Below are 12,556 nucleotides of genomic sequence, written 5' to 3'. Positions count from 1 at the left end.
TATTAATATTGTTGACGTGCTCGCAGCAGGTTTCTAGACACAAGCACTGACGTTAGTGAACAAAATATTGTCACACTTGGTATTCTTTTCTTAAACAAGTAGGGTGAAGCCGACATGCTGCGTTTTGTCCCACCGAGGAGAAAATATCACAATACTCGTGTGCTTTCTATATTTTTATTGCAATTATAAGATACAGATATATTTCCAGACATCCAATTTATTAAATTATACTCCAATATTGCATGAGACAGTCTTCAGAATGATATTGATCCAAATGTGGACAACTAGGCGATCAAAAGACACGTTTTTTTTCCTTTTTTCTTTTTTGACCAGAGATAAAACATGGATGTTTACAATTTCACTTTTATTTCCCCCAGAAATGTGCGATGAGAAGCAGCAGCATAGAGAGAGAGTAATACTACAATATACAACAGACCGATACTGTGCAACAGTCAAGAACAACTGGGAGATTTCTTTTTTTTTTTTCTCTCTTTTGTGAAATGGTTTTGCCAATATTGAGAGTACAGCGACTGGCACACTGGCAGCCCAGGACACAGAGATGCACTCTGCCCGTTGGGGAAAACAAAACAAAACAAAGATACTAGAAAGTAAACAAGAGCAACAACATGACGTTGTGAGAATTGTAAAGTCAAAGAGCTACAAACGTCAGTGGGATTACAGGAGACAAAACTACTAAATACAGTCGAGGTGACTTCAGTTTTTAGGCAAAACAAATGGACAACAATGTACAGAAAGCCGAGTGAAGTATATTAAAAATATTCTTTCACTGAACAGAGAGTTTGCCACATCGGAGAAAGTGGGAAACGGCAGGTCGCTGCTGTCCGTGTTACACAAGCCACTGGTTTCATAACCTCGAGGTTAATGACTGACCAGACTTTGTGAGAGAAATACAAAAGTGGCAGCGCTGAACGCACAACAAACCGACCACATCACACATTCGACGTTACGGTGGCAAACGTACAAAGAAAAAAAATTGACAAAAACAAAAGCAGATACAGTATCTAACAAATTCCTGCTGCTTATCTGTCTCATCCCAGATGTTACCTTTAAGTAATGAGTACAATCTTGACATTTTGTAACTCATAATCGTATAAAAAAAACCAAAAATGAGTGTTACAAACACTCTGGGGAATACAAATGATACCTCCTAATACAAAAGAAAAGGGAAAAACAGTTTTACAGTTTCATAGACTGTAAGTATTGTATGTATATATTTGATATATCAATAGAATCCATATATAAATGATACATTTCTGTTTTTATACTTAAATATAATCCTCGCTATGACTAAAAAGAGCACCTAAAACATTTTCTAGCCAGGAGATGATGTGAAGGATCAGCTTGGACCTCGGCTAACCCGCCTGCAGGGTGGAGCTGGACCGCGACCGCCAGCCAACCGTTGAGTCGGCGAGCTGGATTCAAGAAGCTGTTTTCACACGCGACAGCTTGTGCGAGAGACTAGACAGGACAGGTTTCGGATGTTGAGTCAAGTGCGAAAAACACTCTTTTTTTAAACGGTTTCATTGAGACCAAAAAATCTTTGTTTAGCTACACACTAACAACCTTGTGCTGTGCTTTTTTTTCCCTCCTCTTTATTTATTTAAAGATGTGAAAGGTTTGGAGTTTGACACCACAGTTACAAAATTGATGAATGAACAAATGTACCAAACCCTCCCCGCCCCCTCCCTGCCCCCCCTCCCCTCGCTCACACTCAACTGTCCATATTAAATCAACATGCATAAGATTATTATTAGTCGTGTTTGGCACTAATTTGCTTTACTTTATTATCTGGTTCTGTTTGCAAATAGACAGTTAATCACTGAATGTGTTATCTTCTAGCTTTAATGCAACCTTTTTAAAAAAAAAAAAAAAAAAAAAAAAAAGAAAAAAATAAAGAAAATGAAGTATGCCAGCTATGTCCCAGTTGCTCACATTTACTCTTAAAGATGAGTCCCACGTTATTAAACATGAACTAGAAGTACTTCAGACTGTGTGGAGGATTGCACTATGATCATCAGCCATAAAAAAATGCTTTTTTTTTTTTTTTTTTTACTGAAAATGGCAAGTACCTCGTACTGTTCTGCTCTCCGAATACTCTATCCAGCCACAAAATGGTCGATTTGTTGTTTTTTTTTTAGGTTCCTTTTGAGTAAACGACAAGATTTGGTCCATCCGGCTTAGTTCAGGTTTCATTGACAAAAGCAGACGCGCTGCTTTAAGTGCTGCCTGAGAAAGTTATCAGACTCGCTGGCATTTAACAGGATGTGAAGTGTGCTCCTGGCAGAGATGACCCAAAAAAAAAAAAAAAAAAAAGGATAAAAAAAAAAAAATCAGGTGCCCCAAAATCTCCAAAAATGAATGCGATTGTACCAACAACTTGGGGCTCAAAGACGACAATGAAATGAAATGAAAAGGAGGAGGGACAAGAAACCAGCATGTGTTCTCTTTCTGGTCTGTTTTTAACCAAAGAAAAGGGACATAAATAAAACAAGAGACGTTTTGAGTTGAAATGACACGAGAGATCGAGGAGAAGAAAACAAACAAACAAAAAGAAATGAAAACTCTCCATCAGAGTTCTTGTTGGTCTGATGGGGTTTGTTTTTTTTTTGTGACAACTTCCTCAGGCGAACATGTCCGGTGGCAGTTTGTTTTTTTTTTTTGTTTTTTTTTTTACTTAATAGCATAAATAACATTTGGGTGGGAGGAATCAGATCCACCGTAAGGCTTCTATATTTTTTTTTTTATACATTTTTCCCCATTGTCATAGCCGTTTACTTTCACCGCTGTGTCTATCCCGGTACTGGTCTGTCGGTACTGTTTAGTGGAAGATCTCAACAACAAGAGATGGGAGCCTCTCCTCCTCCCGGTGGGCTCAGAGAGACTGGACTAGCAGGTCCTGGGATCACAGGAGGAAGGGAGGGAAGGACAGAGAGAAAAGTAGAGTGTGACAGGATTGTAAGAGTTTATGTTTCAGCAGTCTGGGGTTTAGTCTCACTCCCACCCCCTTCTTTCCTCTCTTGCGTCTCCTCCTCCTCCTCCTCTTCCTCCTCCTCTCCCTCTTCCTCCTCTGTGTGCTGCTCCAGCTCCTCCCTGGTGATCATCTCAAAGTCGTTTCCGTTGCTGTGCTGCGAGCCTTCGTCCTCCCGGCGGTCGCTGTCTGTGTCCGAGTGGCGATCCGCCCCCGTTCCCTCCCCCTCCGCTTCTTTACTCTCCTCCGGCCCCGCCTCTTTGCTCTCGTCCTCTTCGTCGTAGTCCTCGTCGTCGCCGTCCTTCTTCTCGCTGTCCGACTTCTCGTCGCTGTCCGACTTCTGAGCCTTGGTGGAGGCGCCGCTGTCCTTCTCGTCCGACTTGTCTGAGCCCTTCTTGTTGCTGGCTCGAGGACCTTTGTACTCGTGAGTGTAGAGCGGCCTGAACGAGTCGATGAAACCCACATCCGCTGTCAGGTTGGGCAGGAACCAGAAGTGGTGGCGCCCGCCGGTCACGAGCCAGATGATCAGGAAGAGGATACAGCGGGCTGAGGAGAGAGACAACAACCAGTGAGATCAATTATCAACTACAGCATACCGGTACTGCTCACGTAATCTATTACAGCGTTATTTTTTTTGACATGACAACTGAGTGAGCAGTTATAAATCAAAAAGACATTTTAATTTATGAAATCAATGTGAGTCTGCAGCTCTGTTCAATGTGCGGAAATTTAAAGGTTTATTTTATAAAGCAGCACATATCTGAACATCTTCACAACTTCGTATATAACGTCCCCGTTTGTAGAATTTTAATGTGAATGATGCATCTTTCAAAATGTTAGTATTGCATGAAGATTTTGTTATGGCGGATACTTTTTTGGTCGCACTACTATTTCCTACATATATAAGGCTTTTAATGTGGAACCTATGCTAAAAATGTTTATTTATATTTAGACCTGGTGCTTTAAGACACAAATTACAATGTTATCGATCTTCACAGACCATGAATTCTGACCATGAACGAACGCCTACTCTGGATGATCTTGACGGTCTTGCAAGAACTTTAAAAACTTTTTTAGGGGCTCCTAAAGTACCATATTGTCCCGTGTATATAAGATGACAACAGCTGTTTTTGTAAAAAATACTTTTTAAAGATACTACCCACTTTCAGACTCGTCCTGTTGGGAATGTTTTCCGTTAATCCAAGAAGAAGAGAGTCCTCAACCTTGAAGCCTTTTCTCTTGTAGAAGTGAATTATTATCTTAAAGAAGAATGCAAATCTCAAATTTGTCTATCTTGTTGCACACTCTCCTGTCAGTTTGCATTTTTCAGACTGTTTCTATCTGTTTGACCTCCTCATCATCATCTGTGACAGCAGTAATTGACAGATGATTCAGTCCGCGGTGCGTTTCTGCAGCAAAGACGTTGGGAGACGATGTGGATTCGCTTTCACTCGTTATGAAATTTATTTCCTCTGAGGCAGAAAAACACGTTACATGAGCCTTCAGACGCTTCTGCAGGTTAAACTGATCTAACAAAACACTTTTAGTGCTGACTGACAGACTCACTATAAACAGACTTGAAGACACTTGCTAGCTAGTCGACAATAAGGCTACAAACAACCCATAATGCAACGCTCTCTGTAGGAGCCGGTTACAGCGGTGGACTCTCTATTCAAAAAGGACATCTGATCTTGTAAGCATCTAATTGTCTCGTCCTCAAATATAAGACGACCCCCACTTTTTTCAAATTTAATATTCTGAATAAACATTGTCTTATGAGATTATTTATGACGTATGTGTACTTACCAACAGCAAGAAGCAATATACTGGCCACGAAGCAGCCGGCTGCAACACTTAGATAATAAACGCCTACACGCATTTCTGCTGGCCACAGTGGGAACAGCGTGGCTGCTATCACTGCAATGACTGAAAAACAGAAAACAAACGTGGACAGATGTTGTGAGTACAGAGAAGTAAAATCAGCTGCGACCTGCAACAGATTACCGTGCTTATGATTTTCAACCACTGACTCACCCAGTATCAATCCCATGGCAAACGTCTTGAAGTGGACGGGATCGTAAATCCACACGTACACCTGAAGAGACGAGACAAGAGGTGTATTGTATTTTTATCGCCGTTCAGGTGAACACACACGCACACACGCACGCACACGCACACACACACACACAGAGCTCTCTCTCTCCTACGTGTCATCCTGTAAACCCGCTCACCTCATTTCCATCCAGGAACAGCTGATCCTCATGAGGCTCCAATTTAAACTTCTTCTTCACCTCTTTCTTCTTCTTGGGGCTCCCAGGACTGTCATCCTGTGAGAATATACAACGATAGATAATCATATATTGTAAATAAAATGTTTTATATCCTCAAAATATTTTTTGCTGGTGAGAAAACCATGAACTAGAACTTTATCATTTTCTTTATCCTCGCTGTAAGTTTTTGACTGTTGTTAGTAGAAAGTGAACGCAACATGATCTGGATGATCACACCATTAAAAAAAAATTCATATTGGCCCGTAAAATGTAACCTAACCTGATAATCTGTCACTCAGTCATACTTTCTCTTTTCACTGTCCCAGATCTGACACCATGTAAACATGACTGAGCTTCTTCTTTCCAAGACTTTTAAAGATCTGTCTCGACATGTACTTTAACCTTAACGTCAATATCCAGCCATTTACTGTCAGGTTAGGAGGCCCGATCAAATCAACTAGGTCAACATGACTCTAGCCGGTCATAAAGCATAGATAAAGAGCTGCAGTCAGTCTGGGGGAGTCGGTGAACTGTTCGACACTGATGACGCCGTTTCAGATTGAGCTCAGCGGAGAAAAATCCATCAAAAGCTGCTGACGCATTTTAAAAAGCTCAACCCTTTTCCAGCCAGTTTTTTGTGCCGTGATCATCAACTATGTATTTATTGCTTCTCTTATTTTTGCCGTATAACTGTCGTTTCATTACTGGTGTAAAGCCTGTTTGCTCTGTGGAGACATTTTAACCTCCGACTGTGATAGCACTATCTTGTCAGGACACGAGAGTGAAAGTGTTCACACTGGCGGTGACGTACGCTCTTCTCTTTCTTGGTTTCCCCGGCCTCGGACTCTTTCTTCTTCTCTTTCTCCTTCTTTCCTTTTTTCTCCTCCTCTTTGCTGCTGTCGCCCTTGGCCTTCTCTTTCTCTTTCTCTTTCTCCTTCTCCTTCTTGGTGTCTTTCTCTGGTTTTTTCTTCATCACTTTGAGAGCGCGGTGGAAGAACTGCTTCTTTAGGAGTCTGCAGTGGGAGGAGGAGAGCGACTGGTTATAAAACACTGATTAAGATCAGATCGTTACTGTTCAAAGGAATCTCAGTCAGTGTGCACAGATTCAGGGGTCATGTGAAGGATTTTATTCCCAAAAATGCAAAAAATTTGAGCCTTGAGTTTGCAGGTTTCTTCACAGTTAATCACTCAAGTCAAATTTTTGTTTCACGCTAGTAGAGCTTACTATAGCGATCAGTCGATTAATTGATCAAAAGAGAATGAATCAATACTATTTGATTGTTTGATATAACTATTTTGATAGCTGATTAATTGTTCAAATCATTTTCTTACGCATAATTGCCAAAAATGAATTGATTCCAGTTTCTCAAGTGTGACTATTTGTTACTTCTCTTTGCCTTTTGTGGTAGTAAACAGAATTAGAGCTGCAACGATTAGTTGTTTAATCAATTAGCCTATTGACAGAAAATTAATCTGCAACTATTTTGATGATTGATTAATCGTTTTAATCATTGTTTCAGAAGAAAATGCTAAAATGTGCTGGTTGCAGGTTCTCAAATGTGAGGATTTGAAGCTTTTATGTGTCACACATGACAGTAAACTCTCATTCTTGGGTTTTGGACTGTTGATAAGGCAAAATAAGACATTTGAATACATCTGTTTGGATTGTGGGGAATTATAACAGGCTTTTTTTTTACATAGACTAAATGAAGAATCAAGAAATAATTGGCAGATACTCAGATAATGAAAATAATCGTTAGTTGCAGCCTTACAAGCCAGTAACTGTATTGTAAGTGTATATGTCACATGCTCAGATACCTTTTCTAATAAAATCCTACATGACACAGTCACACTATCCATCTACAATGTCTGAGGCCCGGCAGCGTGCGATGATCAGCTAACCTGTTGCAATAATCCAACACAGATTCCCTGGTGGTGAAGAGCGCCTCCTCTCCCTTCTTAGCCTTGGCCCATTTGGAGTCCAGCAGACAGTCCACAGCCTTGGAGGCTGATGTAGGGACACAAAGACGGACATTTAAAAAAAACAAAAAAAACAACATAAAGAGTAGTGCTGGCACTGTATCAAAATGTCATGCTGTGGTTATCCTGGTTAACAACGTTTTTATAGTATTGATCAGCTGAAAAATTGCCATTAGTGCAAAACATTTTATAGCCTGTGTTGAATTATAAATGCACTCAGTTAATGCACATCCAATCTATTAATTAGATTCTTGATCATCTAAAAACTGCATTCTAGACAGAACTGATGGCAGTAATTTAGATCCAGTCAGATTTCCTCTTTTTTTAACATTAAGAATGTCTCATCATCCCTTCATTTGATAAGTAGAAGTATGTTTAAGTATTGAAGTAATTATCTGATTAGAAGAATAATGTAAGAAACTAGAATAAAGGCCTGAGGCAGTGCTATAGGGCTACAGACAGACAAATATGGCTGCCCACAGCAGTAAGCAGTAAGCACTGACAAGGTCTTGTGGTGATGATGATGATGATGAGTAATAGGACTCAGCAGTAATACGCAATTTCACAACTATTGAGTAAACGGCATTTCCTAAAAACTGACAAATGTCTTCTGCTGTGTCATAGAACAAGACAAATCTATCTGTGTGGGACAAGACTGAAGCTGTGTTGAAGAATTTGACAACTTTGCATTAATGTGGCAGATTTTACCCCCCAAAATAATGACTTATAACCCAAAAACAGCACTGGTTTAATTTACTGTGACAACATCAAACTGTGATGAATCATCGTTCAGTAAACACGTCCCTTCTGTGTGTTGGACAGCAAACAGAAGGCAGGTTTTTGACAGTCATGTCTTGATTCACGCTCCACCCGTTGCGCAGGTGTCGTGTGTTGACATATCTGCTTGTTGCCTCACATCCCACAGACGAGCACTAACCGATGAAGTAGTCGACCCGGTGGCCCATCATGTTCGTGGACTTGGTGGGGCAGTTGAAACGGAGGTACTTGGCCACCGCCTTCTCCTCCTTGGTGGGCTCGCTCACCTCCTGCGGGGCCAGACAAACACATACAGATGCAGACGGACACAAAGTAAATATTTCAGCTACATCTTTGGCTGGATAATAAACCAAATTTAGCAAACTGCCAAATTTAGGGATCTCTTAATTTGAACAAAATGTACAAACCTTATATAATTAAGCTGAGAATAGTTACAGCAGCCAGTGACATCTAACCAGAAGTTTGCAATCAGCTTGCAGTCTAGTTAATATTTTCATAATTTAAATCAATCAGTACGAACATATCAGAAATAAGCCAATAGAAGTAAGGAAAAATAATGCATTCACTTATTACAAAGGTCATCATATTACTGTATGTATTGTTGTCAAGTTAAAGGTGTCAATTAATCATGAAATAGATTTTAGGTAATATTATCCAGCCGTTACTGCATCACAAGTTACCACAGACATGTACAAACAACACCTGTATTGTATATAAAAATGCAGTAACCCTGTAAAAAACTACTGGTGCTGTCTAATTTGTATTGTTGTACCTGATACTTTGTCAATAAAACACCACAAACTATGTTTTGAATAATGATGAGTGTTGAATCAACACCTCTCAGACTTTTTGTCAGGATTTTGGCATTTGTATTGCACAGTTTAAGTGTTGCTTTTATTGTGATCACGCCTTGTAACGGAAAAAGAAAAGTTAGGATGACCCTCGGTAAACTGCTTCATTTCGGTAAAAGAAAAAAAAAAAAAGTTGCAACAGGGTTTTAATTTTCACAAAGTTCATAAAACATTTAAAGTGGCAATTAGCAAGATTCAACTGGCACATTATGAACATAACATCTCTACCTGAAGGGTGTGCTGGGATCTCCAGCTCTGAAAACTCACTCTCCCATCAGTACTCCTCACACAACACTCTAATGTTTCCCTTTCTAGTGATTATATCTTAGATTGGTGCCTAAAAATTGTTTATCACATAAACATGAAATCCCTGAGGCTGAATGAAAGGCTGCAAAGCATTAAGAGTATCTGTTGCAATAAAAGAAGTCCCCCAAATCTTCCTCCAACTCATCCTCGTTTCTCACAACATCTGCACTGTCTGCTCTCCTGCCAGCAGCACTGAACCACATGCCAACACAGGAGGGAATGAGTGCATCAGCTCAATGAGATTCAGTGCAGCTTTATTCGGTCCAGCTGGCTCCGGCCAGCAACGCGAGGAAGACGAAGCCCTCAAACAAGCCTTTGTTTAAAGAAGCAGGTATCAGTCACACCGCTCGGTTACATGAAACCCCTAAACGGAAAGCCCCCTGTCACCGTCTATATGATCTACCTGGCTTCATCACGAGGGGATTAGCTTGTGACTGTGTGGCCACATAGAAAATCAACTCTCAGGTTTGGGATGCCTGATGGCTAGAGCGCCACAGCAAGACCAAAGGACTGGCCATATCTAAGTAACAGTTTTGACTAGAAATACACAAAGGTAAGCAGTGCTGAACTAATCAGGAGAAATCATGTCAGAAAACAAGGAGACAACTGTTGTGTAATGTAGAGTGATGATGTTGGGAGGCCTCTTTGGTTGCGGTCCGCTCAGAAATGAGATAACAGTATGTGTTATTATGTAACTGAACTCCAATAGGCAAGAGAACATAACTGAGCTGCCAGTTTGTTAGGTGCACCTGGTGAAAAGTAATGTAGTCTAAAACAACAGCTTGCAATTAACTTGAAGGCTGTAGTTCGTGGTGCTGTTTAATTGTTTTGAATTATCTTGAGAGGTGTTTCTAATATTTTGTCTGCCTGATTTAGATCAACAACAAAACACTAAGGACAAGGTTAGCTTTAAGTAGGTGGATCTACCTGGCAACTGGGTGGATTTTGCAATACTGGATGGTTCGGTATCTTGCAACAGGAAAAAACATAATTTTCACCATGCATCTCATGGATTGAAAACTGTTCAGCTTATCTTTGCTTGCAGCTTTATAGCACAATATGTCTGAATGATAACTGCAAGCACATTATCATACTCAGAGAGGACCCTAATCACAGTTTTTGCTAATCTGGATCTTAAAGTACTTCCTCCACTCAAAAATATGTCTTTATTCTATTTATTTCATTTGGATGTTTGAGCTTCACTGTGCAGAATGATGTATGTGCAGAGTTTGACACCAGAAGGTTGTTTTCACATTCATCTGCTGACAGTGGAAAGTTTCTCTGTGCTCACAGAAAATCAGAGTTTAAGGTGTGGACCTACGAGAATGTTTAGTGACATCACAACTATTTTGGAGCCAAACGTGGTCCAATATGCAGCTTAACACGTGGTATATGGAAACTTGAAGTCTTCAGAGGACATAGACGGAGGATTTTTCAGTGAAGTAGAAAACATCTTGTGTCCAGCAGTTAAACTTTTGAAAAGGAAAATATTTACATGTTCACAGATTCTGGATTTTTAATGAGAAGGGAGGATAAGTACATGTCCAGACATGTTTTAAGACGTATATAAGTACTCTAATATGAATAATCATTTTTGTCTACAATGGTTTTTCCACAAACAAAGTCCTTAAAACTACATTTATCCATGCTCCTTCATTAAAATCCAGAATCTATGAAAATGCAAATACTTCTCATCTCAGAAGTTTAACTGCTGGACACAAGATGTCTCCTTCTTCACTGTAAAGTCTATTCTCAGTGTTTGTGCACTGGAGGCTTCAAGTTTCCAAATCGCACTTGTGTAAGTTGAATACCGGACCAGGATTGGCTCCAAACTAGTTGTGATGTCACAAACCATGCCCGAAGGTCTTCACCTTCAACTCTGATTTTCTGTGAGCTCAGAGGAAACTTTCCACTTTCAGTAGATGAATGTGAAAACAGTCTTCTAGTGTCCAACTCTGCACATACATCATTCTGCACAGAGAAGCTCAAACATCCAACTATAGGAACAAGAAGAAACATATTTTTGAGTGGAGGGAGACTTTAAGAATTTTTAAGGAAGTAACTGAACTTTTTTTGTGGAGCAACCATATCAGACACACATTATTTGTCAAAGCAGAGTCTTCAAACATGTCTGGAGGGGATCTTTCAGCATCATTATCAGTGGACAGCTGAGCTGAGCTTCTGTTCTTGTTTTGGGATATAAACATTATGTTCTCTCTACGTGACTAACAAATAATCAAATTAATGTGGAGTTGTGGTCATCAGTGAATGATTATGATGGTGCGACTAGATCAGAAATGTCTGGGTTTTTGTTGTTTTTTTTTAAGGAAAGGATTTGGGATCCACAGTTCAAACTATTGACATGATTATTACATCCAGTCGAGTGATGCCACTCTATAAACTGTTGCGTTTTACTTTAGCAGCGTTAAATCTTCACTTCTTGACTTAAAAGCGCTCTTGTGTCCTCACTGACTGTCTGATACCTGCACAATAAGGAGCATTATGATGCAACGTATTGACTCATTAATTAAAATTCCCACAGATTGGCTCACATTATGTAAACACGTCTGCTTAGAGCTGACGCAGCTTAGCCACAAAAACGTTTACTGCCAGCTCAATCACGCACAAAACGGTTGACTGGTGGGACAGCTCAGTGGCCAACAATTACAACAGCTTTCCTGCGAAGACCAGCGTGTGTGCTACTAGTGGAAAAGCCGATAACCAGCTACAGAAATGCCTCATCCAAACAGAAATACTGACATTTATTTTCACCAGCCAGCTAATGCTAGCTACCGTTAGCCATCATCTAGATTCATCTGCCGTCTTTTAATGGCTCCTCACGAGGATGCTGCCGTTAACAAACATCCCGCAACAGGTCATAATCCAGCGTGTGATGTTTGTATGTTGTCCTCCACTCAGTAAAGGCAGTAATTTTTAATGAATCAAATTATGTTACCTGGATCCGTTTCTTGTGCCTCCTGCGTTCCGCCATGATCCTCCAACTCAGCTCCTCCGACGTGCGCGAGGCGGCGCGCGCGCATACAGCCGTGTAGTATCGCGAGAATAAGCGATTAAGGCGATTTCATTCATAACGAGACGCAGACAGACAACATGTTCTTTCTTAAAATATGCAGTGGTGGAAGAAGTACTCAGATCTTTTACTTAAGTAAAAGTAAAAATCCTGCATTCAAAATATTACGTAAAGATCCCATCCAGACATGTTTTAGGACATAAAATCCTCTGCTTGCAATAATAATTTTTGTCTGACATGTTTTTCCACAAAAAATGTAAAAAAAAAATAAAAATAAATATCACTGTTCACTGATGTGTACATGTATGCAACATTTAATGTTTTCAAGCTAGAGCTAATTTTAACACCTTAT

The 12,556-nt window shown here is 40.1% G+C and overlaps 1 protein-coding gene across 1 annotated transcript; it reads right to left on the bottom strand.

The window, feature by feature from the left end:
* Positions 1-1,884: 1,884 nt before the first annotated feature.
* sec62 (SEC62 homolog, preprotein translocation factor) lies at positions 1,885-12,203 on the bottom strand. The gene is made up of 8 exons (XM_044368708.1): positions 12,130-12,203; positions 8,177-8,285; positions 7,162-7,267; positions 6,071-6,272; positions 5,221-5,316; positions 5,024-5,084; positions 4,796-4,915; positions 1,885-3,535 (listed from the first exon to the last, which is right to left on the bottom strand). Exons 1-8 carry the CDS (start codon positions 12,163-12,165, stop codon positions 2,985-2,987), a joined length of 1,281 nt encoding a protein of 426 aa, XP_044224643.1. The 5' UTR covers positions 12,166-12,203; the 3' UTR covers positions 1,885-2,984.
* Positions 12,204-12,556: the final 353 nt, after the last annotated feature.

This window comes from Thunnus albacares, chromosome 12, assembly GCF_914725855.1.
Source record: "Thunnus albacares chromosome 12, fThuAlb1.1, whole genome shotgun sequence".
NCBI classification, from domain to species: domain Eukaryota; kingdom Metazoa; phylum Chordata; class Actinopteri; order Scombriformes; family Scombridae; genus Thunnus; species Thunnus albacares.
Note: the sequence above shows the minus strand (reverse complement) of the source record. Positions and strands in the feature narration are given on the sequence as shown.

What these genes read in the sequence shown, in the direction of transcription:
- sec62 (XM_044368708.1), bottom strand. Translation starts at nt 12,165, where the DNA reads ATGGCGGAACGCAGGAGGCACAAGAAACGGATCCAG. An exon ending in GGCACAAGAAACGGATCCAG is followed by an intron (nt 8,286 to 12,129) that starts GTAACATAATTT and finishes CTGGCCCCGCAG; the next exon opens with GAGGTGAGCGAGCCCACCAA. An exon ending in TATATTGCTTCTTGCTGTTG is followed by an intron (nt 3,536 to 4,795) that starts GTAAGTACACAT and finishes CTCTCTCCTCAG; the next exon opens with CCCGCTGTATCCTCTTCCTG.